We start from the raw sequence: 24,742 nt of genomic DNA on the forward strand, positions 1-24,742 counted from the left end.
GTTTGGTGAGACGTAAAATCTTGTACTACGGGTACAGATGTTTTTATTTGCAATATATCGTGAACTTTTACAAAATATAGGCTAGTTTTTTGTATTTTTTGCCAACGTTCTGGTTGAATCGTTCTAAACTGACAATTCGAAAACACTTTTAAAAAGGTTTATTTTAACGAAAAACTTATCCTAGAATGGATAAGTTTTTCGTTCATTGTCACACCCCTATCGTGGAGCAAACTGCTGCGGGGTTGTGGTCCAATTACTTGTTACTTACACAATGTTGTCTTGTTTATCAGTTTACCTATCTTCCAGTGTAGTGTACCTAGGTACACCGTCTGTGCCCTGTCGCCTGCTTAGCTAATTATACAGGGTGTAGCCAGAACGCTGGCAAAAACGAAGACAGATGATACTACTGATGATTACTGATATGATACCACAAAAAAAAACGTGAAAACTATTAAAAAGCTTACGATATATTGCAAATAAAACATCTGACTGACGATAGGTCAACGAACGTTGGGAAAGTAGGTCACTCGGAGTCAATGCCGCGTCGTAGGTGGGGCATTGACCCAAATGTTGCACGCTATACATTGCGGGTTTGAAAAATTCTAAATCAGTAAAAGTACAAAAGATAATGGGAGCCAGTATTTCCCACTATGTCTGGAGTTGAAATAATAATCTTTAGGCTAAGTAGGCTGGCGCGGCGCCAGCTCGAGCGATTAATCGCGTTGGTAGTTGCGCGATATGGCGAAACTGGGCCGTTTATCGCTGCACTTAGCGGATTTACGGCCGAGCTATAAAAACATAAAGTAGGGTATTTGTGCACTCATCCGTATACGGTTCGCGTCCGTGATTCTTCAAAGTGGCCGTCATACAAATACGTCCTCATTCGATTCATATTTTTACGGAATCCGTGAATTCACAGATGAGTGCACAAACGCCTTACTGTGCTATTAGGTACCACTATTACCGACTTATATTGAACTGGCTCGTGCTCACGACTTCGGCGCCGTGAACTATACAAAATTCAAACCCCTATTTCACCCCCTTAGGGGTTGAATTTTGAAAAATCCTTTGTTAGCGGATGCCTACGTCATAATAGCTATCTGCATGCCAAATTTCAGCCTGATCCTTCCAGTAGTTTGAGCTGTACGTTGATAGATCAGTCAGTCAGTCAGTCAATCAGTCACCTTTTCCTTTTTAATTTTAGACAAAGGAGAAAGTTTGCAATTGTTAGATTCGTCAGCATCGGTAGCAAATCGCATACGCGAGCAATATGATAACTACCTACACAAGATAAAATCAGTCAAGTGCGAGTCGGACTCCCACACGAAGAGTTCCGTACCATCGTACAAGATTTATTACACCTATTTTGTGATGTAACTACAAATTCAACGTTTCCAAATTTTTCCCTTTACTTGTGCTCATGTTCTCAGACATTGCAACTTTTTCATGCTTCTGGGTCAACGGGAAGTACCATATGGGTTTTATTTCATGCGATCGAATATAATAAAATAATTTTATATATAAATATTTATTTTTCTCTTGTTCTCGCCATAGGACATTGTAAATGTACAAATTAATTAATGGCTGTGTCGAAATAACAAGTACCTACCTACCTATTAACCTATCAATTAACATAGTTTTAAATCACAAACTTTTAATAAACAAAAAATATGCTATCTAAGTACATGGTTTAGTTACCTAACCATATTTGACTGTACACTTGAGTCACATTTTAAAACTAATATTTTTATACATGACAGTAACGGCGATTACGAACTACACTTCCGTCATCCGAGTTCTATCCGTCATCCGAGAGCAGCGATTTTATCTACGGCAAATTATGTCATCAGCTCCCATACAAATCAAAAAGGAACGTATTTTCACGGACTCGGATCGGATGAGTGAGTAACCGCCGTTAGAAATAAAAATGGCAAATATTCGCAAAACTTCATTCACATAAACATTAGATCAAACAATCAATAGATCAATAAAAGTGAGTTTCTTTGATGGTTATTTGTCTTTCAATAACGTTGCAACGGAGCAACAGATTGACGTGTTTTTTGCATGTAGTTAAAGGCCTGGAAAGTGGCATCTATTTTTATCCCGGATAATCAAAGAGTGTCCACATGGTGCCCACGGAAACCTTAAGTAAATCCACGCGGATACCAGCTAATTATAAATTAGTTCACAAAATTATATTTTCAACAATGAAAATTCGTTGATATTATATTACTCTCAATACAGTAATACTGTATGATATGACTTGCACAGCTACTTAATGTATAACTTACAATGTATTTTTCGTATAAATCGGTACTTAACTCACAAGTGCTAACAAAACTTTTGTAACATCACTCCTGCAAATGTCCATGATCGCAACACGCACGACATCAAAGTTTTCAAAGTTCACATATTTTGTCAAACCAGTAACCACGCACGCAACAAATTTTTTTTTTTTTTTTTTTTTTCCTTGGAGGAGGAAAACCCTCATGGATTGCACTGTGCATGCCCGACTCCACTGCAGATGTTGCGCAGTGGCCTACGGACTAAAAAACCTCCTCCACTCTTCGATAACTCCGCTCGCGGCTTCCCGGAATTGCACGAAGCATATACTTCAGGAAGGCAGCTGTTTTTCAGGGCGTGGGTCTTTGCCTCTCCCATTCATCGTCTTCTCGCTTTTTTATTATATATTTGAGTAGCTTCGCGTACTTTTCCCATTCCTCTTCGTTCTTCAACATTCTGGGTATCAGGTTTTGCGGGTTTAAATTATCTTCCTTTTCACCATTTACTAAGTTTCTCTCCTGTTGAAACACACGGCACTCAAATATAGCATGCTGCGGAGTATCCTCTTCCCCGCAGTATGAGCATTCCTCGTTTATGGCTTTTCCAATAGCATACAAATATGTATTGAATACCCCGTGGCCCGTCAAAGCCTGCGTGATCCATCTATCGACTTCCCCGTGTTTGCGTTCAATCCACTCTTTAAGGTTGGGTATGAGTTCTCGGGTCCATGCTCCCTTGCCTTTGCTTCTCCATTCCGCCTCCCAAAAAACAAATATTTCTTAACTCATCATGACTTGCACACGTGTCTATCCTTTAGAACAGACGGAAAACACAGTCCCACATTTTTTTGTCAATATTTTGATCCACTACTACACTAACTAGCACATAACAGCAAAACCATCACAGCAAGTGTAGTGTGAAGTGCACGCATTTTTAGTCTATGCGAGTGACTGGAGAGCGCACTGGCGTGGCACTCAGCCTCGTCAGCGGCTAAGTCCAGCAGTGGGCGCGTGTGACGTGGGCCAGAGCCAGCCACGCACACGCTGCGCCTCGCTGCCTCGCGCGCGCCGCTCGAGCCACCGCCCACCTCGCTAGTCCAGCGCCTCAGCCAGGAGCCAACCCATGAGGCAGAGCACCCGCAGCGAAGTGGATTCCCAGCCAGCAGAAGACCACCTGAGAAATATATAGAAACTAGCTTATGCTCGCGACTTCGTCCGCGTGTACTACACAAATTTCGAACCCCTATTTCATCCCCTTATGGGTTGAATTTTCAAAACTCCTTTAGCGGATGCCTACGTCATAATAGCTATCTGCATGCCAAATTTCAGCCCGATCTGTCCAGTAAGTAGTTTGAGCTTTAGGGGCCAGGACTCCATTTAAAAAAAAAAAAAAATATTATGAGCTATTTCAACTATGATTCAGGTGACATAACATATATTAATTAGACAGACCGACAGACAGACAATTGCATATATTTTTATACTTTACCTAGATTTTGACATGAGAAGAACATACGTATAGAAGGCATATCCATCTTTTCCATGCAATCTAAGGCGTGCAAGGATATAGTGTAATTTGCGCATTTAGCATAGTTTTTACGAAAACAAACATGATCGAAATCTCTTATGATTAAAAATTAATCACCTAGCTGTCTCAATATAATTATATCTAGTTACTAATAAATATGGTTAATGTAGAATTCGTAACACTAACCTGGCAAAAGTTTGGTCGCAAACCGGTTCCAACCAGTTTGGTTAGGGTAGAGAACCGAAGGCCCGAAGCTAACGAGCCTGTTGTTGGACAGATCCAACGCTAAATGCGGCACACGCGCCAACGGCCGCAGCAGCCCTGCTGGCAGCGCAGACACGCGCGACCACGACAGTCGCAGCGACAATGCGCGTTGATACCCCAGCGAGGAGAAGGCCAGCGCAGACACGCGTTCCAACGCTGCACCACGCACTTCTACCGCGCGAAGCTTAGGCGCGTGCAACCGAAGCAACTGCGTATCCAACCATTCCCGACGTATCTGCACCACTAGTGACTCCAAGTGAGGTATAACTGACACTATTTCCGCTATCGGAACCTCCCTGTCCTTCCCTGCAGGGGATTCTAACGCGAGCGATCTTAAAGACGCCAACGCTCGAAAAGCTCGCGGCTCAACCGTTTCGAGATACCGGAGATGTTCTGTTCTTAGATGCAGCAACCGATCTAATCCATCAAAGCACCCACGCTGCATTCTTACGATAGGATTTCTTGATACGTCAAGCGATATTAAGTAAGGTAGCGCTGCCCACATTGCAGGTCGTAGCGAAGTGAATTTGTTGCCAGATATGTCGAAAGCTCGTAAGTTGGAGAGATGCCGTACATCACTCTCGCTGTACGAGGATATATAGTTGTTACTTAGTTTAAGCTCAGTTAGGTTTGCTAGGGGCAGATGAGGAGCAGTTTTAAGGCCTGTGCTTTCTAAAGACAAGTGTCGTAGACGTGGAACGTTGTGAAAAAGCTCCTTGAAATTAGTCTTAATTGAGTTATAAGAGAGGTCAAGACGACGTAATCGAGGCAGACCCGCGAGGGTGTTGTCTGATAGAACGGTCAGAGCGTTATGTGAGAGTCCCAGTTCGTGTAAAAATGCGGTGGAATGAAACATAGCCACGTCGAGGTACTCGATTTTGTTGTGAGACAGCTCGAGACGACGTAGAGTGAACCCTACTTGCGCTAGTGCACTGCTCGGGAAAAGGGACAAATGATTGTTGCTCAGGTCTAAGTACTCTAACAGTGTGTTCTTGAACACGTCTCGGGGAAGAGCACGCAGTCTGTTACTATCTAATCTAAGCAGACGTAATCTGTGCAGGCTGTGGAACTGTTCCGCCGACAGTTGCGCGATGTGATTCTTAGACAGATCCAAAATTTGCAAAGAGGGCATCTCTGAGAACACCCGACGTTTAACCATATTTATATTATTTTTTTGTAAATTCAATATATTTAGATTTGGGAGAGTGCTATATACGAATGAATCGATTAATAGAAGGTTATTGTGAGAAAGAATGATTTGCCTCACGTGCTCTCCCAGCGAGTCAAAAAAATCCCTCGAAATAATCTCTAAGAAGTTATGTGATAAATCTAAAATATTTATAGAAACTGTCTTTCCCCCGGAAAGAGTCATTATTCTATTGTAGCTCACGTTCACCGCGAAATTCATGTCCCTGTTTGATACGTCTAAAAAATATCTCGTAGAAAATTCTGCTAAATTATTTTCTTGCAAATTCAATACTTCTAATTTCGGCAAATCGACGAAAGCTCCATCGGCAATGAGCTCGACGACATTTCCGGCTAAATTTAAATATACCAGGTTCCGTAAATTAGAAAATGCTCGTTCGCTGATGTTCTGCATGCGATTGTAGGACAAATCCACGCTTTGTAATTCCAACAACTCCTCGAGAAACTCCGAATTTATTCTGCTTACATAATTGTACGACAGCCTTAATTCCTTCAATTTGTAAGAAACGTTCGCTCTGCTCGTTTCGCTCGGAAATTCTATGATTTTATTAAAATCTAAGTTGAGATACTCTAGCGAAGGAAAGTTGATCAAGTCATCCGAGGAGACTAAATGAATGTTATTGTTGTCTAAATTGAGCCACGTGAGAGCTGCAGAAGACGAGCCGGTGGAAATCTCGCCGCTGAACAGTGCCGACGACAGCTCTAGGATCCTTAACTCTGTTAAGTTTAAGAACACACCGGCCTCTACATAGTACAGGTCATTGAAGCTTAACACTAATTCTCTCAAAGGTAGTGGAGGAAAGGACCCTAAAGAAAGATGTGCCAGTCTATTCCCACGAAGACTCAGCGTAGTTAACGCCTCAGACCAAGCGTCGAAGTGGTCAGCTACCACATACGATATCCGATTATACCCCAAATCCAGGTAATTTAGTGATACGGGGTTGAGATTCCGTAAGCCAGTAGGGAACGTCAGTAGGAAATTCCCAGCGAGAGATAGAGAGTGTAAGTTAGGAGGCAACTCTTTGACATCTTCAAGTTGATTGTATGCTAAAGATAAATGGCGCAGTTGTTCCAACTCACGCATACTGTCTGGTAGAACTATCAGCTCGTTATGATCCAATTCTAACCTCTCCAAGCTCTGCTTGAGAACGTAAACGGTCGCATCTGATAAGTGTTTCAGATTATTGTACGAAATCGACAGCTTCTCGAGCCGTCCGCAGTTCAGAACAAAAGAGGGAACACTCGTAAAGTCATTCAAGTCTAAGATAAGCTGCTTTAACTGAAGGTTATGATGGAACTCGAAGTGGAAGGTGTCGGTCAGTTCGTTGTGACTCAAATCTAGGGAGTCTATTTTGGATCGATCGTTCCGACATGTGGAGTTTGAGATCGGTTGGAGCATGTTGTTTCGTAGATGCAGATGCCTCAAGCGTGGAAGGAGAAGCAACGCCTTGCAGGGCAGCTCTGTTAGGAGATTATCAGACAGGCGCAGAATTGCCAGCGAAGGAGGCAATGCGGCGGGGTGCAGATGCCTCAACCGATTTCCATCTAGCTCTAGCTGCACCAGATGGCGCAGGGAAGACAAGGCATCTTCGTGCAGTACGCATATATGGTTGTTGCTGAGTGATAAGGTGCTCAAAGATTCTGTAAGGCCGCCCCAATCCATGTGCGGGTCTAATTCGCTTATGTAGTTGCTGAAACAAATAAGAAAAACATAAACATTGACAAAAAAGCTGTGATAGCCTAGTGGTTGGGACGTCCGCCTTCTAATCGGAAGTCGGGGGTTCGATCCCGGGCCTCGCATCTCTAACTTTTCAGAATTATGTGCGTTTTAATTAATTAAATCTTATATATATATAAGGAAAAAGTGACTGACTGACTGACTGACTGACTGAATGAGTGACTGACTGACTGACTGATCTATCAACGCACAGCTCAAACTACTGGACGGATCGGGCTGAAATTTGGCATGCAGATAGCTATTATGACGTAGGCATCCGCTAAGAAAGGATTTTTGAAAATTCAACTCCTAAGGGGGTGAAATAGGGTTTTGAAATTTTGTAGTCCACGCGGACGAAGTCGCGAGCATAAGCTAGTATTAATATAAGTATGATAAAGGAGATTTCATCATCATCATCATCATCAACCGATAGACATCCACTGCTGGACATAGGTCTCCTGTAGGGACTTCCACACGCCACGGCCTTGCAACTCATCTGATGTCGTCCGTCCACCTAGTGGGGGTCTTCCAACATTGCGTCTTCCGGTGCGAAGTCGCCATTCCAGCGCCTTGGGACCCTAACGTCTATCGGTTTTACGAACTATGTGCCCTGCCCATTGTCACTTCACCTTCGCAAGGAGATTTATTACAAAAAAGTCATACTTTTGCAGGTTGAGCCAGTTCAACACCTTCAGGTGTCGGAGCGCTGCGACAGGAACCTCCGTGAACTCGTTGTAGCTCAGGTCCAATGACGCCAGGGTTGCCGTCATCGAGCTGCTCACAGACATACAACACTGAGGATATCCAGGAAATAAAGTGCACCAGCTAAAACTTGTATATCGAACTTTAGAAAGAGATAGCGGTCTCGTACAGTGTTGTCTCTGTCGTTGAGATTGAAAAAACGTCACATAGGTATTTTTTATTCAGATAAAAGTTAGCCCTTGACTGCAATCTCACCTGGAGGTAAGTGATGCAGTCTAAGGTGGACGCGAGCTAACCTGGAAGGGGTACGGCAGTTTTTATTAAACCCATGCCCCTTTGGTTTCTACACGGCATCGTACCGGAACGCTAAATCGCTTGGCGGCACGGCGTTTCCGGTAGGGTGGTAACTAGCCACGGCCAAAGCCAGACCAGACCAGAAATTTAGAAATTATAAAATTCTAAACTCCTGCCAGGAATTAAACCGGGAATCTTCCACTAATAAGGCCACAGTGCTTACCACTGCGCCAGGGAGTTCGTCAAGGTATGACTGCCAGAGAGTTCTCCATAATGTTCTCAAAGGTGTGTGAAGTCTACCAATTTGCACATGGCGGGCGTGGTAGACTATGGCCAAAACCCTTCTCACTCTGAGAGGACCGTGCCCCCGATTGTGTAAGAATAACCATTTCATCGCTATGGCAATCGTCAAGAAATTCTGCCCTTTGATTGGTTGATTCGCTGTTTTCATTTTTTCACAGCCAATCAAAGGGCAGAATTTCTTGACGATTGCGATAGCCATGAAATGGTTATTCTTACACAATTGGGGGGCGTGTTCTGTAGTGAGCCGGCGATGGGTTGATCATGATGATGATGATGAAGTAAGAGTGTTCTCACGCGAAGGCATGTGCGTCGACGTGGTGCAGGCCGGAGTCGACGAGCACGAGCGTGCGCAAGGGCCGCGCGTCCAGCGCCGCGTCGCGCAGAGCCGCGAGCCGCGCGGCCGCCACCGCCACGTGCGCCGCGCCCGCCTCTACCACATCACCACAATACCAACTAAATTCCTACGTATTAATATAAATACGTATTAATATACCTTTGTCATAGAACTTGATGACAGTTTTTTTTTTTTTTTAATACAATAAAACTTAAAGCTAGCCTTATCTAATCTATATATATAAAAGGAGAAGGTGACTGACTGACTGACTGACTGACTGACTGATCTATCAACGCACAGCTCAAACTACTGGACGGATCGGGCTGAAATTTGGCATGCAGATAGCTATTATGACGTAGGCATCCGCTAAGAAAGGATTTTTGAAAATTCAACTCCTAAGGGGGTGAAATAGGGTTTTGAAATTTTGTAGTCCACGCGGACGAAGTCGCGAGCATAAGCTAGTTACTATATAAATCATGACCGCGTGGAATGGTGCCAAGAATACTGGCTGCATTTCCGCGCTGGACAGCCAGGCTGATCCGTTGCGCAAAAAATGAGCCAGCCCTTCTGTCACCAGTTGAGGCTATTAGGTAATCGCGGTGAAATGTCTCGTAAAAAATTTTTAGCACTAAGACTCCATGGCCCCAGGGTCTCCACGGCAAACGGCACAAAAATGTAACTCTCTATAAGAGAGGCATACTTGCGCCGCTTGCCGTTTTCAGCTGTTTCTGCTGCGGCTCCCGGTCTTGATGCTGTCTTCCTGATATGACACGGGGCCAATGTGTCAACGCAAGTTGCGTCCCACATTAGCGCCCGTCCCCGTTCCCAGGGAACCAGCGTCAATCCACCTATACCTAATAGTTGACCATAATAATATTATTTAGTTGATCTAGTATACTGTCGCCTCCACTTGAAAGTTGGAATCAACTAATACTGAGAATAATCAACTTTTATCTTGTTTTTACTGAAATTATTACAATAAAATTTATTTATACTCAGAGAAAGAATTTACGCTCACAATAATGACTTTTTTCTAATTCATATTCTTCTTTTTGGTTTTTGGTCGGTAACCTCACAAAAAATACTGTAGGCTAATATTCTATACTATCTTATGCTCGCGACTTCGTCCGCGTGGACTACACAAATTTCAAACCCCTATTTCACCCCCTTAGGGGTTGAATTTTCCAAAATCCTTTCTTAGCGGACGCCTACGTCATAATAGCTATCTGCATGCCAAATTTCAGCCCGTTCCGTCCAGTAGTTTGAGCTGTGCGTTGATAGATCAGTCAGTCAGTCAGTCAATCAGTCAGTCAGTCAGTCAGTCAGTCAGTCACCTTTTCCTTTTATTTATATTCTATATTATAAATTACTTAGACTTAGAGCCCTAACAGACTGGGACGCTATGGCAACATCACTGGCTACCAAACCTAGTCAAATGTACATAGTTGCCAAATAAGTAGCAAACAGAAACACGCGGGCGTCCGTTTACCCTGGCGATAGTTGGCCACTGAGTGAGGGAGGGACTTTTATTTTTTTTCCAGATACAAGTTAGCCCTTGACTGCGATCTCACCTGGTGGTAAGTGATGATGCAGTCTAAGATGATAGCGGGCTAACCTGGAAGGGGTCTGGCAGTTTTTATTAAACCCATACCCCTTTGGTTTCTACACGGCAGCGTAGCGGAACGCTAAATCGCTTGGCGGCACGGCTTTGCCGGTAGGGTGGTAACTAGCCAAGGCCGAAGCCTCCCACCAGACCAGACCAGAAATTTAGAAATTATAAAATTCCAAACCCCTGCCAGGAATCGAACCCGGGACTTGTATACAAAATACGTGCGATTTAGCTACGCGTCGCCAGGTCGCCAGGGTCTCCATGCTCCACGTAGGGGCTTTCAGTCGTGGCTACGCTTCCAAAGTAGCAACGTTGCCAGATCGTTGCCAAGTGCATTAACTGTCATACATTCCAATACGAATTGTTTGGATACGTAGCCGGCGACGTCGCCATGATGTACCAGTGTATTAGCGCTCTTAAACAAAAGGGTGGATTTAAAGTAATACCCGTATCAGGAAACCGGTGGAAAGGCACGAAGTCGCAGGCGAAGTGGTCGCCGCGGCAGACGCACAGCGGGTTGGCGGCGCACGGGCGTGCGGCGGGTGCGGCGGCGCGCGGTACCAGCGCGAGCAGCAGCGCCAGCGCGCGCAGCAGAGGCCCGCACTCCGCGTGCCGCCAGCCCCACCGCATCGCACTCCTTACCTACAACACTAGTTTTTACAACACTACCAAAAACAACACTCTTCAACAAAAACTGTCACGCCATGGCAATAAAATTTTTTAATAAATTACCATCTGACATAAAAACACTCACAGCTAGACATTTTTCATTTAGCCTTAAAAAATGGTTACAAGGAAAAAATGTTTACTCCTTAGAAGAATTTTTCCAACATGATAAAAAGCGTTTTTGACATTCTATAGTTGAACATTATTTAAAAAAAAAAAAAAAGCTTATTACAGTGCCTATATTCGCTTGGGTTGGTACTTACTAAGTTTAATTTTATGATTTGCCGGTATTTTATAAACAAATATTTAGTCACACTCAATAATCTCAACTGTTAACTATATTTGTACGCCGCCATGGCTAATGTGCTGGACTGTTTCTTAGATTTAACATCTTATGTACCACATTATGCAAATAAAGAATTATTCTATTCTATTCTATTCTATACAACAACCCCTAAACTATCTATGTCCGCACCGCTCGCCCGCACCGTGTTAGCGTGGGGGCTGGGCGGGTGTGCGGGGCGTTCCTTCCCTGATTGTCATCTCGACCTGTCGCGAGTACTATATCTGTCAATTCGGTCTTCTATAACGTTTAACTTAATAAGGGCAGTGATATAAAATGCCGTAGGTACCTACAGATTAGCATTTCCTTGACTACAAGAATGACGAACGCTAAATGTCAAACCAGGGTGCCCTGAAGGGTGAACACTGCGCACCACAAAACAATGGAAAGGTTACTCATTAACCTTTACACGACATCCTCAAAAGCCCAACTTTCTTTGAGCGTAAAAAGCGGTGAGTAAGACGTCAGCCTCCTATCAGGAGGTCAGGACCCTGAGGACGTTGTGCGTTTTAAGCAATTAACTATCTTTAACTGTGAAGATAACATTGTCTGTTGCTTCCGATTCTCGACTATGCGGACGTCTGCTACTTGGATGCTACCGAAGAGCTACTTGACAAACTCGATCGACTTCAAAATTTGTGCATACGGTTTATATACGGCCTGCGCAAATTCGACCATATTTCCGATTACCGTCGTCGGTTAAAGTGGCTCCCAATACGCTTTCGCCGCAATTTGCATATTCTGACTGTTCTCTACAATGTTCTTAATACCTCTTCCCCTGGTTATCTACGAGAGCGATTTCAACTATCCCGCCCTCCTACTAGACCTATGCGGTCGTGTGTCTCAAAAAATCCTCTCGTCACTCCCCGTTGTAACACAGTCTTCTATAACAAATCTTTCACCGTACTAGCTACCCAACTTTGGAACTCACTTCCTGAAAATGTCAGAGAGAACTGCCACTCAGTACACTCATTCAAATACAGGGTGAAGCAGTATTACCTATCATTAATATAGAGTATTTTATATATTATATGTATTTATATTTTTCATATATTATGTATATAATTATTTATGATAAGTATTATTATTGTATATAAGTTTTTTTTTTTTTTTTTAATACAATAAAACTTAAAGCTAGCCTTATCTAATTACTATATAAATCATGACCGCGTGGAATGGTGCCAAGAATACTGGCTGCATTTCCGCGCTGGACAGCCAGGCTGATCCGCTGCGCAAAAAATGAGCCAGCCCTTCTGTCACCAGTTGAGGCTATTAATCGCGGTGAAATGTCTCTTAAAAAATTTTTAGCACTAAGACTCCATGGCCCCAGGGTCTCCACGTATATAAGTTGATTTGGGTATTTATTATAAGATATTTATGTAGTTTATTAGATTCTAGTACCGTAGACCTATTCCACTTCTTGATATGCCTTACTCACAACCTTGAATGGGAAGCTGGAAGAAATCTCTGTTTAGAGATAAGCATTTCCGATGTAACTTAATTTATTATTACTTTGTAACTACAATTTTTGGTACATGAATAATAAAAATAAAAAATAAATAAAAATAAATTGTGCTGAAACCTGCATGCCTGAAAGTTCTGTGTAAAGTTATCAAAGGTGCGTGAAGTCTGTCAATCTGCACTTGGACAGCATGGTAGTTTATGGCCAGACGGCGCCAAACCCTTCTCATTCAGAGAAGAGACCCGTGCTCAGTAACAGCCAAGGATCATGATGATAATAATGATGACCTTTAGTTGAGACATGGACCCTCGTGATATTTTATTTTCTTTTTATTCAGATACAAGTTAGCCCTTGACTGCAATCTCACCTGGTGGTAAGTGATGATGCAGTCTAAGATGATAGCGGGCCAACCTGGAAGGGGTATGGTAGTTTTTATTAAACCCATACCCCTTTGGTTTCTACACGGCATCGTACCGGAACGCTAAATCGCTTGGCGGCACGGCTTTGCCGGTAGGGTGGTAACTAGCCACGGCCGAAGCCTCCCACCAGACCAGACCAGAAATTTAGAAATTATAAAATTCCAAACCCCTGCCAGGAATCGAACCCGGGACCTCCCACTATTAAGACCACAGCGCTCACCACTGCGCCAAGGAGGTCGTCAAATCACCTTCTTTAAGGGTCCATGTCTCGGCTCTATATAAGAATAAGGAAAAAACAAGCGTCCAGACCTCAGTCGCAATGGAGATTGTAGCAATAATGATAATAATCGCAAGTTTTGTACTATGTTAAGGTTTGTTTATTACAAAAGTTAAACAAATGACATCGTTATCTAAAATTGTCGTTGTTCAAAATGTGGAACAATCGTCCCGAGAACGACAACAGAATCAATCTAAGGAGGGTTTTGTTTACAGACTCCACTTAAAGTTTATCGCGGTACCCCACTGGAGGGTCCCGTAGGAGTTATTAGCGGTTTTCAAGATACATACATGGGATTCTCTTAATTTTCTCCCTTTGTTATATCACCCCTTCTTATAATATTACTAGTTTATGCTCGCGACTTCGTCCGCGTGGACTACACAAATTTCAACCCCCTATTTCACCCCCTTAGGGGTTGAATTTTCAAAAATCCTTTCTTAGTGGATGCCTACGTCATAATAACTATCATGCATGCCAAATTTCAGCCCGATCCGTCCAGTAGTTTGAGCTGTGCGTTGATAGATCAGTCAGTCAGTCAATCAATCCGTCAGTCAGTCACCTTTTCCTTTTATATATTTACTTAGATTGTCGTTGTTCAAAATGTTGAACAATCGACCCGAGAGCGACAACAGAATCAATCTAAGAAGGGTTTTGTTTACAGACTCCACTTAAAGTTTATCGCGGTACCCCACTGGGGCTCAAATATACGAGGGGGGAGGGTCCCGTGGGAGTTATTAGCGGTTTTCAAGATACATACATGGGATGCTCTTAATTTTCTCTCTTTGTTATATCACCCCTTCTTATAATATTACAAGTTTTCGTGTAATACCTAACAATGCGGTTGACTTGCAGAGGTTAGATGTGGAAAGCGAATGGCCGTTTCATGCCGCGCTTAAAAACGCTGTATGTACGCAGATGCAGGGATATAGCGCTAATTTTCAGCCAGGACCAGAGGCAGATTATCCCTAAGGCAAACTTAGCACGTGCCCAGGGGCGCGAGGTTACGAAGGGGCGCGCGCGATCATGTAGAATTCCATTACCTGGCCTACCTAATTATCCCTAATAAGTCATATTATCTTGGAGTGACCGAAACTGCCTTTCTTTTTACATAGTATAAAATAAAGTCACTTACCGCTGTCTGTATGTATGAACGCGTAGATCTTTTAAACTACGCAACGGATTTTAATGCGGTTTTCACCAAAAGATAGAGCGATTCAAGAGGACGGTTTATACCTATAGTTTAATTCTCAAAAAATTAGAGATCCCTAGAGAAATTGAAATAATATGAACTAGGTCGGAAAAAAATCCTCTCATTTGAGAGTTTCCGAGGCAATGACACCACATTAGTATCTACATTGCACCCATGCGAAGCCGGGGCGGGTCGCTAGTTCTTTAATATAGCAAATTGGCATGACGTGATGTTCTTACTCGCTCAAATAAGTAGTATAATCACCAACTCGAGGATCCTCAGCCCTGACCTGATGCTGCGAGGAATTGCATTCCTAAATCGTGGTGATCCCACGGGGTTACTAAAGAATCATGCGTCTAAATGTTTTCATGAAATTAGGTACTGTGATACCTTGCATCCCGCGGATGGGCTTCTACGGATAGGCTACTTTTCGTCCTGGAAAACCGGGATTTTTTAAAAAACTAAATCCACGCGGGCGAAGCCGCGGGTATCAGCTACTAGACAATAACCATGTATGTCCTCGTATGTCTTTTGCTCTTAGCTCAGTTTCCCAAATGTACCCGAGGGACGCCCAAGATCCTTGCTCGGTACAATGTGCCCTGTCTCGCAACAACACGACCCAAGGGCCTCCGACCTATAAAACAACTCTTCCAGTCAAATGTCTTCTATAATATTTCCCCTCGGTTTTTATGAACCGAAGATCTTTGTTTTTATTCATTTATTCAAAAAGGGAGCCTGTCTCTAAAGATAAGGTCTATTTTATGTCATAAAACTCCCATATTTTTATCGTTTAGGGAAAAAAATGTTCCATAACCTCAAGGGATTAGAAAAAAGAATTAGACATCAGTTGTGTGTGTACGTGTATGTTTGTTACTCTTTCACGCACAACTACTGGACCGATTTGGCTGAAATTTGGAATGGAGATAGATTATACCCTGGATTCATTATTTCCATGGGATTTTGAAACCTAAATCGAAGCTGACGAAGTCGCGGGCATTGTAAATAAATGAGAAAAATAGTTGAGAAGTTCTTTTGTTGAGTTGAGAGGCTTCTTTTTATTCCGGAAAATCAAAAAGTTCCCACGGGATTTTTAAAAAAGCTAATTCCACGCAGACGAAGTCGCGGGCATCAGCTAGTAGGTAATAAATAATAATAAAAATAATAATAAATAAGCCTTTATTACTGAAAAAGGTACAAATTTACAATATTATTACAATTCTAAATGTGTAATTAGATACCTACATTCTTTTAGGTATAAGTACATAATATAGTTGATTATAGTTACAGTAAACAAGTTGGTTTACAATATTTTCTGGTTTTTATTTTATTTTATAGAGCACAATTTTTGAATTTATTAATACATCTGAATATTTAAAAATTTTGATACTAAATCACAATTTTTAAAAATTTGAAAAAACATTTATTTTTATTTTATGGTAAGCTGAGACTTTATATAACTTTATATTTGAGAAATTCTATAATAATAAAAAAACAAGATAATTGTTATATATAAATATTGTTATAAATGATTAAAAAAAAATTGAATTGTAAATTACTATTATATAACTTTTATACATAGCAAATAATAATAATAGATATCATAATAAGTCTCAGCTAGTAGGTACATATTTTAAAATGTAAGACATCCCCGCATGGTCGTCATGATCGTGGGATACAGCAAGGTTGATCGTTGGTTGGATAAGATGCAAGGTATCGTGACAGGGCGCGGTAAGCCTGCTGCAAAAGAGGCGTTGCCGTGGCCCGCAGCGCGCTTTGTGCTGCACGATTTATGTTATGCGTACCTACAATACAGTAATTTAGAGCCCAGATAGCTCAACGGTTAAAGGAGCGAACTTAAATCCAAAAGGTCGCCGGTTCAAACCACACCCATTGCTCTATCGTCGTACCTACTCCTAGCACAAGCTTTAAGTTTAGTTGGAGGGTAAAGGGAAAGAGGAATATTAGCCATTATGATAAACTTGCCTAATATTCTTTTAAGATAGAAACATACAAACAAGTCAAACACATAATCCTCCTTTTGGGCTTCGTCGCAGTCAGGTAAATAAGTTAAAGGTACTCAGGGCGTTTTGGAAAAGAAACTCTCAGCACGGAGCTTTCCATAATTGTTTTATTTTGGGTTACGGGACTCCAAAACATACCAATAGGGCTATTATTGAGTTTTACCATCTTTAAAGCCAGAGGTTAAAATAACTTGACAGACTAGAATATAAACTATTAGTCATTATTAGTCTGGCCATTCAACGAAGTAACGCAGCCAGCGTTCTGGACACCCTGCCTCGTTACGGCGGTTTAGATGATATTTTTGATTTGTAATTTTAATATTTTAATTGTTATAGGCTTGTAAAATAAGACTTAGTATATTATGGTAAATTAAATATGTTTTATGAACATAAACAATACCATAATCAACACTAAATTCTAATTCCGAAAAGAACCAGCATCAAAAAAAATCGAATAAGTAAGTCGACTGAAACTCAGTTACTCTTTTCAAATGGCAACATTTTTCAATCGAAATATCAATCTAACCAATCAGTATAAATGGTACTATAGATATCTTGTATTTGGACTTTCAATTAACCTTTTCCTTGCAATGTTTACAGGGAAAATAAAGGAAACAAAGTGAAATCTAGTTATTAACGTCAATTGTGTTGTTCGCAGTGTTTGGTACCAGGCACCTTAGTTCTCCTGGAACTACCTATACTCATATCGCCCTATTGCTAAACGTTTTCTAGGGTTCCGTACCCGAAGGGTGCCAACGGAACTCTATCCTTCCATCCATCTGTCCGTCCGTGTGTCTGTCTGTCAGCGAGCTGCATCTCAAAAACCGTTACAGTTAGAGATGAAATTTTCACAGAATTTCTATTTCTATTACTGCTATCTAATCATTGAAAAAATTCAAAATGGCTGCCATGCAAATTAAAAAGTTTTATTTCTTCTACCATGGTACGGACTACAGAACCTTTTCACCCCTATGTCGTCAACATTCCATCTACGCGTACGGAACGCTTTGCGTTCCTTATACGCATGGCTAGGGTCTGGAATACTCTTCCGAGATCAGTGTTTGAATATCTTGAAAACAAGAGTGAATAGGGACCTTCTAGGCAAACGCGTCTTATCTTAGGCCACATCATCACTTCCCATCTGGTGTGATCGAGGTCAAGCGTGCGCCTATAATTTCCAGTATAGATAAAAAATAGTGCACAAGTCCGTCTCTAGGATGCAACCGAGTATAATATGATGCCCGTAACTTCATGCACGCAGGTTTGGACCGTTGAAAATCTTGTGGGAACTCTTCGATTTTCCGGAACCAGACTGAAGTAGCCTATGCCTAGCCCACGGGATGAAAGCTATCTCTGTAAGTACCTGCTAAAATCGTTTTAAACGAATGAGCCGTGAAAAGCTAGCAGACAGACAGGAACACTTTCGCATTTATAATATGGGTAGTGAAGTGATGTGCGCCGACCCTTAGAATGACCGTGAAATATCAGAACATGCATGTTATGAGCCTTTTGAAAGTTTGTAGCTATCGATCAAATCGTTCCACAAATAATAGGCAAGTAACAATTTTGGTAGAGCGCCACGCACCGCCCGCCCGAAGGTCGCCTGATCAATTATTCATAGTCAGCCGCCCGCCCTAGCCCGCCCTGCGACTAGGGTTGCCAACCCTAGGACTATAGATTCTTTTGACGATTCAAAAGCACTTATAAAAGTTTATTTGAAGAAAAAACGGATGTTGCAACGGATTGACGAGATTTTTTGGATGGATATAGATAAAGACCTGGAGAGTGGCATATGCTACTTTTTATTCCGGAAGTCAAAAGAGTTCCCACGGGCTTTTTAAAAACCTGATTCCACGTGGACGAAAGTCGCGGGCATTAGCTAGTTGTCTAATAAACGGAATTTTAGTTAGTGTGTTGCGACCCAGTGCGGATTTGGCAGACGTCGAACTGTTACACCACTTAGACAGCAGCTTGCTGTGGCAAGATACATATGAGGTCAGGGAGTACATCCTCCAGGATGAGCTTAATGGGCGTCGCGCAAGAGAGGTACCGGCGCACGTGATTTAGAGTTTCTGGGGCCGGTCTTTAATTATCATCATCAACCAATAGACGTCTACTGCTAGACATAGGTCTCTTGTAGGGACTTCCACACGCCACGGTCTTGCGCCACCTGAATGCAACGGCTCCCTGCGACTCGCCTGATATCGTCCGTCCACTTAATAGAAGGTCTTTCAACGCTGCGCTTTCCGGTGCGTGGTCGGTATTCCAGCACCTTGGGACCCCAAGTCTATCGGTTTTTCAAACTAGTGCCCTGCCCATTGCCACTTCAGCTTCGCCACCCGCTGAGCTATGTCGGTCACCCTAGTTCTCCTACGGATCTCCTCACTTCTGATTTGATCACGTAGAGTAACTCCAAGCATAGCTAGCTTTTTATTGCTCGCTAAGTTACTCTGAGTTTTCTTATGAGTCCCATAGTTAGCGATCATGTCTCCAATCATCATCTGTGTAAAATTGACTGCGTTCATTTTTGTTTTCGTATTTTTAGGGTTCCGTACCTCAAAACGAAAAACGGAACCCTTATAGGATCACTTTATTGTCTGTCTGTGTGTCTGTCTGTCTGTCAAGAAACCTACAGGGTACTTCCCGTTGACCTAGAATCATGAAATTTGGCAGGTAGGTAGATCTCATAGCTGATATTCGGGGAAAAATCTGAAAACCGTGAATTTAGGGTTAGATCACACAAAAAAATTAAATTGTGGTCATGAACTAATAATTAGTATTTTCAACTTTCGAAGTGAGTGACTATATCAAGTGGGGTATCATATAAAAGATCTTCACCTGTACATTCTAAAACAGATTTTTATTTATTTTTATGCATCATAGTTTTCGAATTATCGTGCAAAATGTCGAAAAAATACGACTGTAGTACGGAACCCTCATTGCGCGAGCCTGACTCGCAATTGGCCTGTTTATTACTCGGAGGTGCTTTGAAACGCTTAAATAAATATGTGGAAGACGTGTTTTGTGTACCTATTTACTCTTCCCATAAAATACTGTAGTTTTGAGTGTACTTTATATATTTTTATAACTTGTTCTTAAAGATGTTGGCAGCCCTAGCCAGCGCAGTCTCCGGTGTGCGGTCAGTACCCGTACCAAATTCGAGAGTCGAAATACTTCCGCGTTACAGTAAAATGGACCTAAACAGCCTTGAATTGAAGTCAAATATTCAATGCCACTGATTTTAATTTCGCAATGTTTCCGCTTGGAGCGCTGGCTGTAGAAGTGTAGACAAACTTGAGCTTTAAAACAAGGCGTTTAAGATCCAGTTTATTGTAATGCGGAAGTATTTCGACTCTCGAATTTGGTTTCGTTTCGTGAGACGTAAAATCTTGTACTACGGGTGCAGATTCATAATACGATTAAATGCGAAACTATGTTACTAGTACCGCTTTGATGTTCCGTCTTCTACAAACATTCCAACGTATGCTTAAACTCGTAGGCTCTTCACTCAAGATATAAAATAAAAAGGTAACTGACTGATCTAATAAATAAATAATTTATTGTTTCACCAAAATAACAACCAAAATTAGGTTAAGCCACCGATGCCTAAAATAAGTTGTACACTCGTGTTATAGGCATCAGTCAACGCACAGCTCAAACTACTGGACGGATCGGGCTGAAATTTGGCATGTAGATAGCTATTATGACGTAGGCATCCACTAAGAAAGGATTTTTGAAAGTTCAACCTCCAAGGGGGCAAAATAGAGTTTTGAAACTTAGTCTGTAGTCCACTGTAGTCCATGCGGATGAAGTGGCGGGCATACGCTAGTATAGTATATACAGGACAGTTCACTGTCAATATAATATTTATCCAACTTCCATCCAAAAACGAGGTGGTTCTCAATTCAGCCCGTTTTTTTAATGTATGTACCTACACTGTTTTTGTTTGTTCTACGAATCCGCACTTGGCCAGCGTGTTAGACTATGGTCGAAACCCTAAACCCTTTTCACTCTGAGACCCGTGCTCTGTAGTGTGCCGGCAATGGGTTGATCATAATGATGATGATGATATTTTGTTCTACGAATGTTAATGCACTCACAAGTGCCTAGATAGACGTCAAGAAGTTATAGGCATTCTATAACTCCTAGGTATTAAGAAACGCATATTTTCACTTACTATCCGCGCCCATATTATCCCTCTTCCCTAACCATATTAGAAATGTGAAAGTGTGTGTGTGTTTGTTGGTTTGATGACTTGTGTGAAATTAGAAATGTGTACCCCGGATCGAACTCCAGGCCCTGCGACTATGAGGCCGACGTCTCAACCACTAGATTATCACCGCGTTGTGTATGGTTTAATTAATTAGTATTGTCTCGGCGTAAAGAGCGTAAAGGCGGGAGGCTAAGAGGAGGGAGGCGGGAGGAGGGGAGGGGGTAACTCTTATTAGCGGCGAGTGTCTGTTTGTCTGTGTGACAATCAAACTAATGATCGTAACCATTCTGTTCCGTGATCGTAACAATGTAACTATAGCGACGTCCCGCCTCCACGACAGCGGTAGATAAAAAGTGGTACCTACTTAACTTGATTATTTTTCTTGACGAGTGCCTTTTGTTTTCCTTAATATGTTTTTCTTTGTAATGATCTTATTATGGTCACAAAGAGTACCTCTTTTATTCTAAAAACTAGCTGTTGTATTCTAAACTTCGCTTGGATTCAGATTTTTGAAAATCCCGTGGGAACTCTTTGATTTTCCGAGATAAAAAGTAGCCTATGTTACTCTCCGTCTTTGAAATTTTGCATGCCGATATATAAAACAAAGATGCAGTTTACAGTTTATAAGCATACATTGTATGATTGTACAACCATTTTATGACCACGACATTTTTATAAATTGAATTTTTAACCGACTTCAAAAAAAGGAGGAGGTTCTCAATTCGTCGGAATCTTTTTTTTATTTTTTTTATATTTTATGTATGTTCCCCGATTACTCGATGACGCCTGGACCGATTTTGAAAATTCTTTTTTGTTTGAAAGGGTATGAGGTGCCATTGTGGAGTCTCATAAAAATAGTCTAGACGATTCGCGCAGCTAAAGCTAATTGGCACCGGCACCAAAAAGTATTATTATGGAACTATATTAACTCCTGTAGGTATACATAATATATTCGGTAATAAATTAAATTATTTTTCAATTTTTAGTGTTTGTGTATCGAAGTCGGTTTTTATTTTTTTTGTAAAAAAAAATTATATTGTAGGAAAACGTAAAGTAAATCACTTGTTTTATAGTATCAGATATATATTGATAAGTACTATTCCATAGTAGGTTCGCTGTAAATGATATTATTATAGTTGTAGCAGTACTCTTATTAATGCCCTATTTAAACTACCGCTAAAACAAAACAAGTTATTACTACAGTCCAAGACCATATTACTAGCGGATGCCCACAACTTTACCCGCGTTGATTTACCTAGTTTTTATAGAATAGAATAGAATAGAATAGAATGTTTTTTATTCATGTAAACTTTTTACAAGTGTTTATGAATAGTCAGGTAGTTTTAATTTACCACTGGTTCGGAACGCCGTTCCCACCGAGAAGAACCAGCAAGAAACTCGGCAGTTGCTCTTTTTAATTTTAGGAACCATAGCCAAAACATAGCCTTTAGAGTTCAGGGCTTTAACTATATCCATGTAAAAAATCACGCCGATCCGATGCTCCGTTGCGGCGTGATTGCCTTAAGGGCAAACCAGTAAACCAACACACTTTCGTATTTTTAATATGAGTAGCGATAGTTTACAAGCAAAGTAATGCCATTTTATGTCTGCGACTATTCTATTAACTGAGTTTTATTGAAGGGAAACGTGAATAAATCGCTTGTTGTATTGAGACAACGATGTCAGTTCACAAGCATTGCGGCTTGTACGATGTCGGGAGCATTATGTAAACAGAGTGAAACATATCGCGTGCAGCAATGTTTCTAGCTGCCACGGCACGTTGGCACGTTGGCACGTTGGCACATTGAACTCAGGAAAATGTGTTAATTAGGTACCTAACTATAGTATGTAGGCCATCTCTTAACTCTTATGGCGCTTAGGGCATGTCAATGTTCTTTATTCCGTTATTAGCTGACGCTCGCGACTTCAACCGCGTGGATTTAGTTTGGCAAGAATCCCGTGGGAACATTTTGATATTCCGGAATAAAACGCCTATATCACTCTCCAGGTCTTTATCTATACCCGTGCAAAAAATCACGTCAATCCGTTGCACCGTTGCGACGTGATTTAAGAACAAACCAACAAACAAACACACTTTCGCATTTATAATAAGGGTACTGACTATAGTCCAGCTTATGAATTGTATAAGTATCACGTAAAGTTTACGTAGTTAGTTATTAGCTAACGTACAAGAAGCGCGTCATTACGTGGGCAGGTCTCACGAAACTTACTTCGACTTGCGAAAGTCACTTTGCTACTTCTGGGTTAATTAATATACATTGCCTCATTACACCCGCACCTGTACCTTACCCCGCACGCACGTACATGGTTAACCTTCTCAAATAATGACGTTCTATTAAAAATTAAGCTAGCTCTCGCCCGGGACTTAGTCCGGTCCGTGTGGATTTAGGTTTTATATAAATCTTGAGGAGAGCTATGCTTGGAGTTTCTCTACGTGATCAAATCAGAAATGAAGAGATCCGTAGAACTAGAGTGACCGACATAGCTCAACGGGTTGCGAAGCTGAAGTGGCAATGGGCAGGGCACGTAGTTCGTAAAACCAATAGACGTTGGGGTACAAAGATGCTAGAATGGCGACCTCGCACCGGAAGACGCAGTGTTGGAAGAGACTAGCTGGACGTACGACATCAGACGAGTCGCAGGAGCCAGGGAGTGGCTTGTGGAAGTCACTACAAGAGACCTATATGTCCAGCAGTGGACGTCTATCGGTTGATGATGATGATGATGAAGGTTTAGTGGTCTGTGGTCATTGAATTAAAAAATCCTCAACATTTTCTTCATTGCTCGTAGTGCCTCGTAGCGGCGTAGAATTCGTAGCGCTGGCGTAGCGACGCTGTGTAATAACTTACATAAAAATATTTTTAGCTTACTCGCCTCGGTTTCGCACGGGTGGGCTTACCTATTCTATTGACTTGATGTATTATAGCATTATTATGATGTAATAATACTTTTACAAGTACTAAATAGTCCATTATTTTGTTAAAAATATAATTACTTAATTACTTAAATGAAAATTAAATTTAAAAAAAAACTAAGATACCCGACTGGTAATAGATAGTACCTACTAACTGATAACTGATAACTGAAAAGCAAAAAAACAAGCTTGGTATTCTATAAAATTGAAATTGATCATCAATCATAAAAATAAATAATAGAAAATGAATGGCAGGCGGGAGCAAATTTTTACGGTTCCGTACCCTAAGGGTGCCAAAGGCTATTGCTAAGACTGCGCTGTCCGTCCGTCCGTACGTCCATCCCTCTGTCTGTCAGCGGGCTGTATCTCGTGAACCCTAATAGGTAGAGGGTTGAAATTTTCACAGAATATATTTCTATTGCCGCTATAACAACAAATAATAAGAATTTTAAAATACCCGTCATGAAAGTTTACAAAAAAGTTTTATTTCTTGTACGATGGTACGGAACCCTTTATGTACGAGTCCGACTCGCACTTGATCGATTTTTCTTTTTAATTAAGATCCAGAAAAATGTATGTACCTAAGTAGGTACTTAGATAAAATTTCAATTCCAAAAAATCCAAAATAGTTGTAACCCACTTACAGTTTCACTCCACGTTTCCACAATCACCGCTGAGCACACTCAAAAACATTTTTCTAAGTTCACAAAACTTTCGATCACTCGCATCCATACGTAGACTTTGGTACGAAAGTACAAAAAATTAACCACAACAATGGATACGTCCGCCACGCTCGGTCGCCGCGCGTTCACTGAAGTCCGAAACTGAACTCTGAAGTCTACTATACTCTACTACTGAAATACTGAGCATTGAGCATTCAGCGTTACAGCTCTGCGCTGAGCGACAGAGCGTCACTTGTGATGCACAAGTGCAGTGAAACTCTGTCCTGGCGCAGCGAAACTTTACACTGACGTGCTT

The 24,742-nt window shown here is 41.5% G+C and overlaps 1 protein-coding gene across 1 annotated transcript; it reads right to left on the bottom strand.

Moving 5' to 3' along the window:
• Positions 1-1,831: 1,831 nt before the first annotated feature.
• On the bottom strand, positions 1,832-24,532 carry LOC117987816 (chaoptin-like). The gene is made up of 6 exons (XM_069502797.1): positions 24,409-24,532; positions 10,686-10,881; positions 8,591-8,726; positions 7,661-7,771; positions 3,997-6,971; positions 1,832-3,456 (listed from the first exon to the last, which is right to left on the bottom strand). The coding sequence occupies exons 2-6, from the start codon at positions 10,867-10,869 to the stop codon at positions 3,158-3,160; spliced, it is 3,705 nt and encodes a 1,234-aa protein (XP_069358898.1). The 5' UTR covers positions 10,870-10,881; positions 24,409-24,532; the 3' UTR covers positions 1,832-3,157.
• Between the last annotated feature and the right edge of the window lie 210 nt (positions 24,533-24,742).

The sequence above is a fragment of the Maniola hyperantus genome, chromosome 13, assembly GCF_902806685.2.
Source record: "Maniola hyperantus chromosome 13, iAphHyp1.2, whole genome shotgun sequence".
Lineage (NCBI taxonomy): Eukaryota > Metazoa > Arthropoda > Insecta > Lepidoptera > Nymphalidae > Maniola > Maniola hyperantus.

Bases quoted from the DNA above. Each gene is read 5' to 3' on its own strand.
- LOC117987816 (XM_069502797.1), bottom strand. From the start codon at position 10,869: ATGCGGTGGGGCTGGCGGCACGCGGAGTGCGGGCCTCTGCTGCGCGCG. The intron at 6,972-7,660 runs GTATGACTTTTT...TATTTGTTTCAG, and splicing joins AACTGGCTCAACCTGCAAAA to CAACTACATAAGCGAATTAG. The intron at 3,457-3,996 runs GTTAGTGTTACG...TATATTTCTCAG, and splicing joins TGCGACCAAACTTTTGCCAG to GTGGTCTTCTGCTGGCTGGG.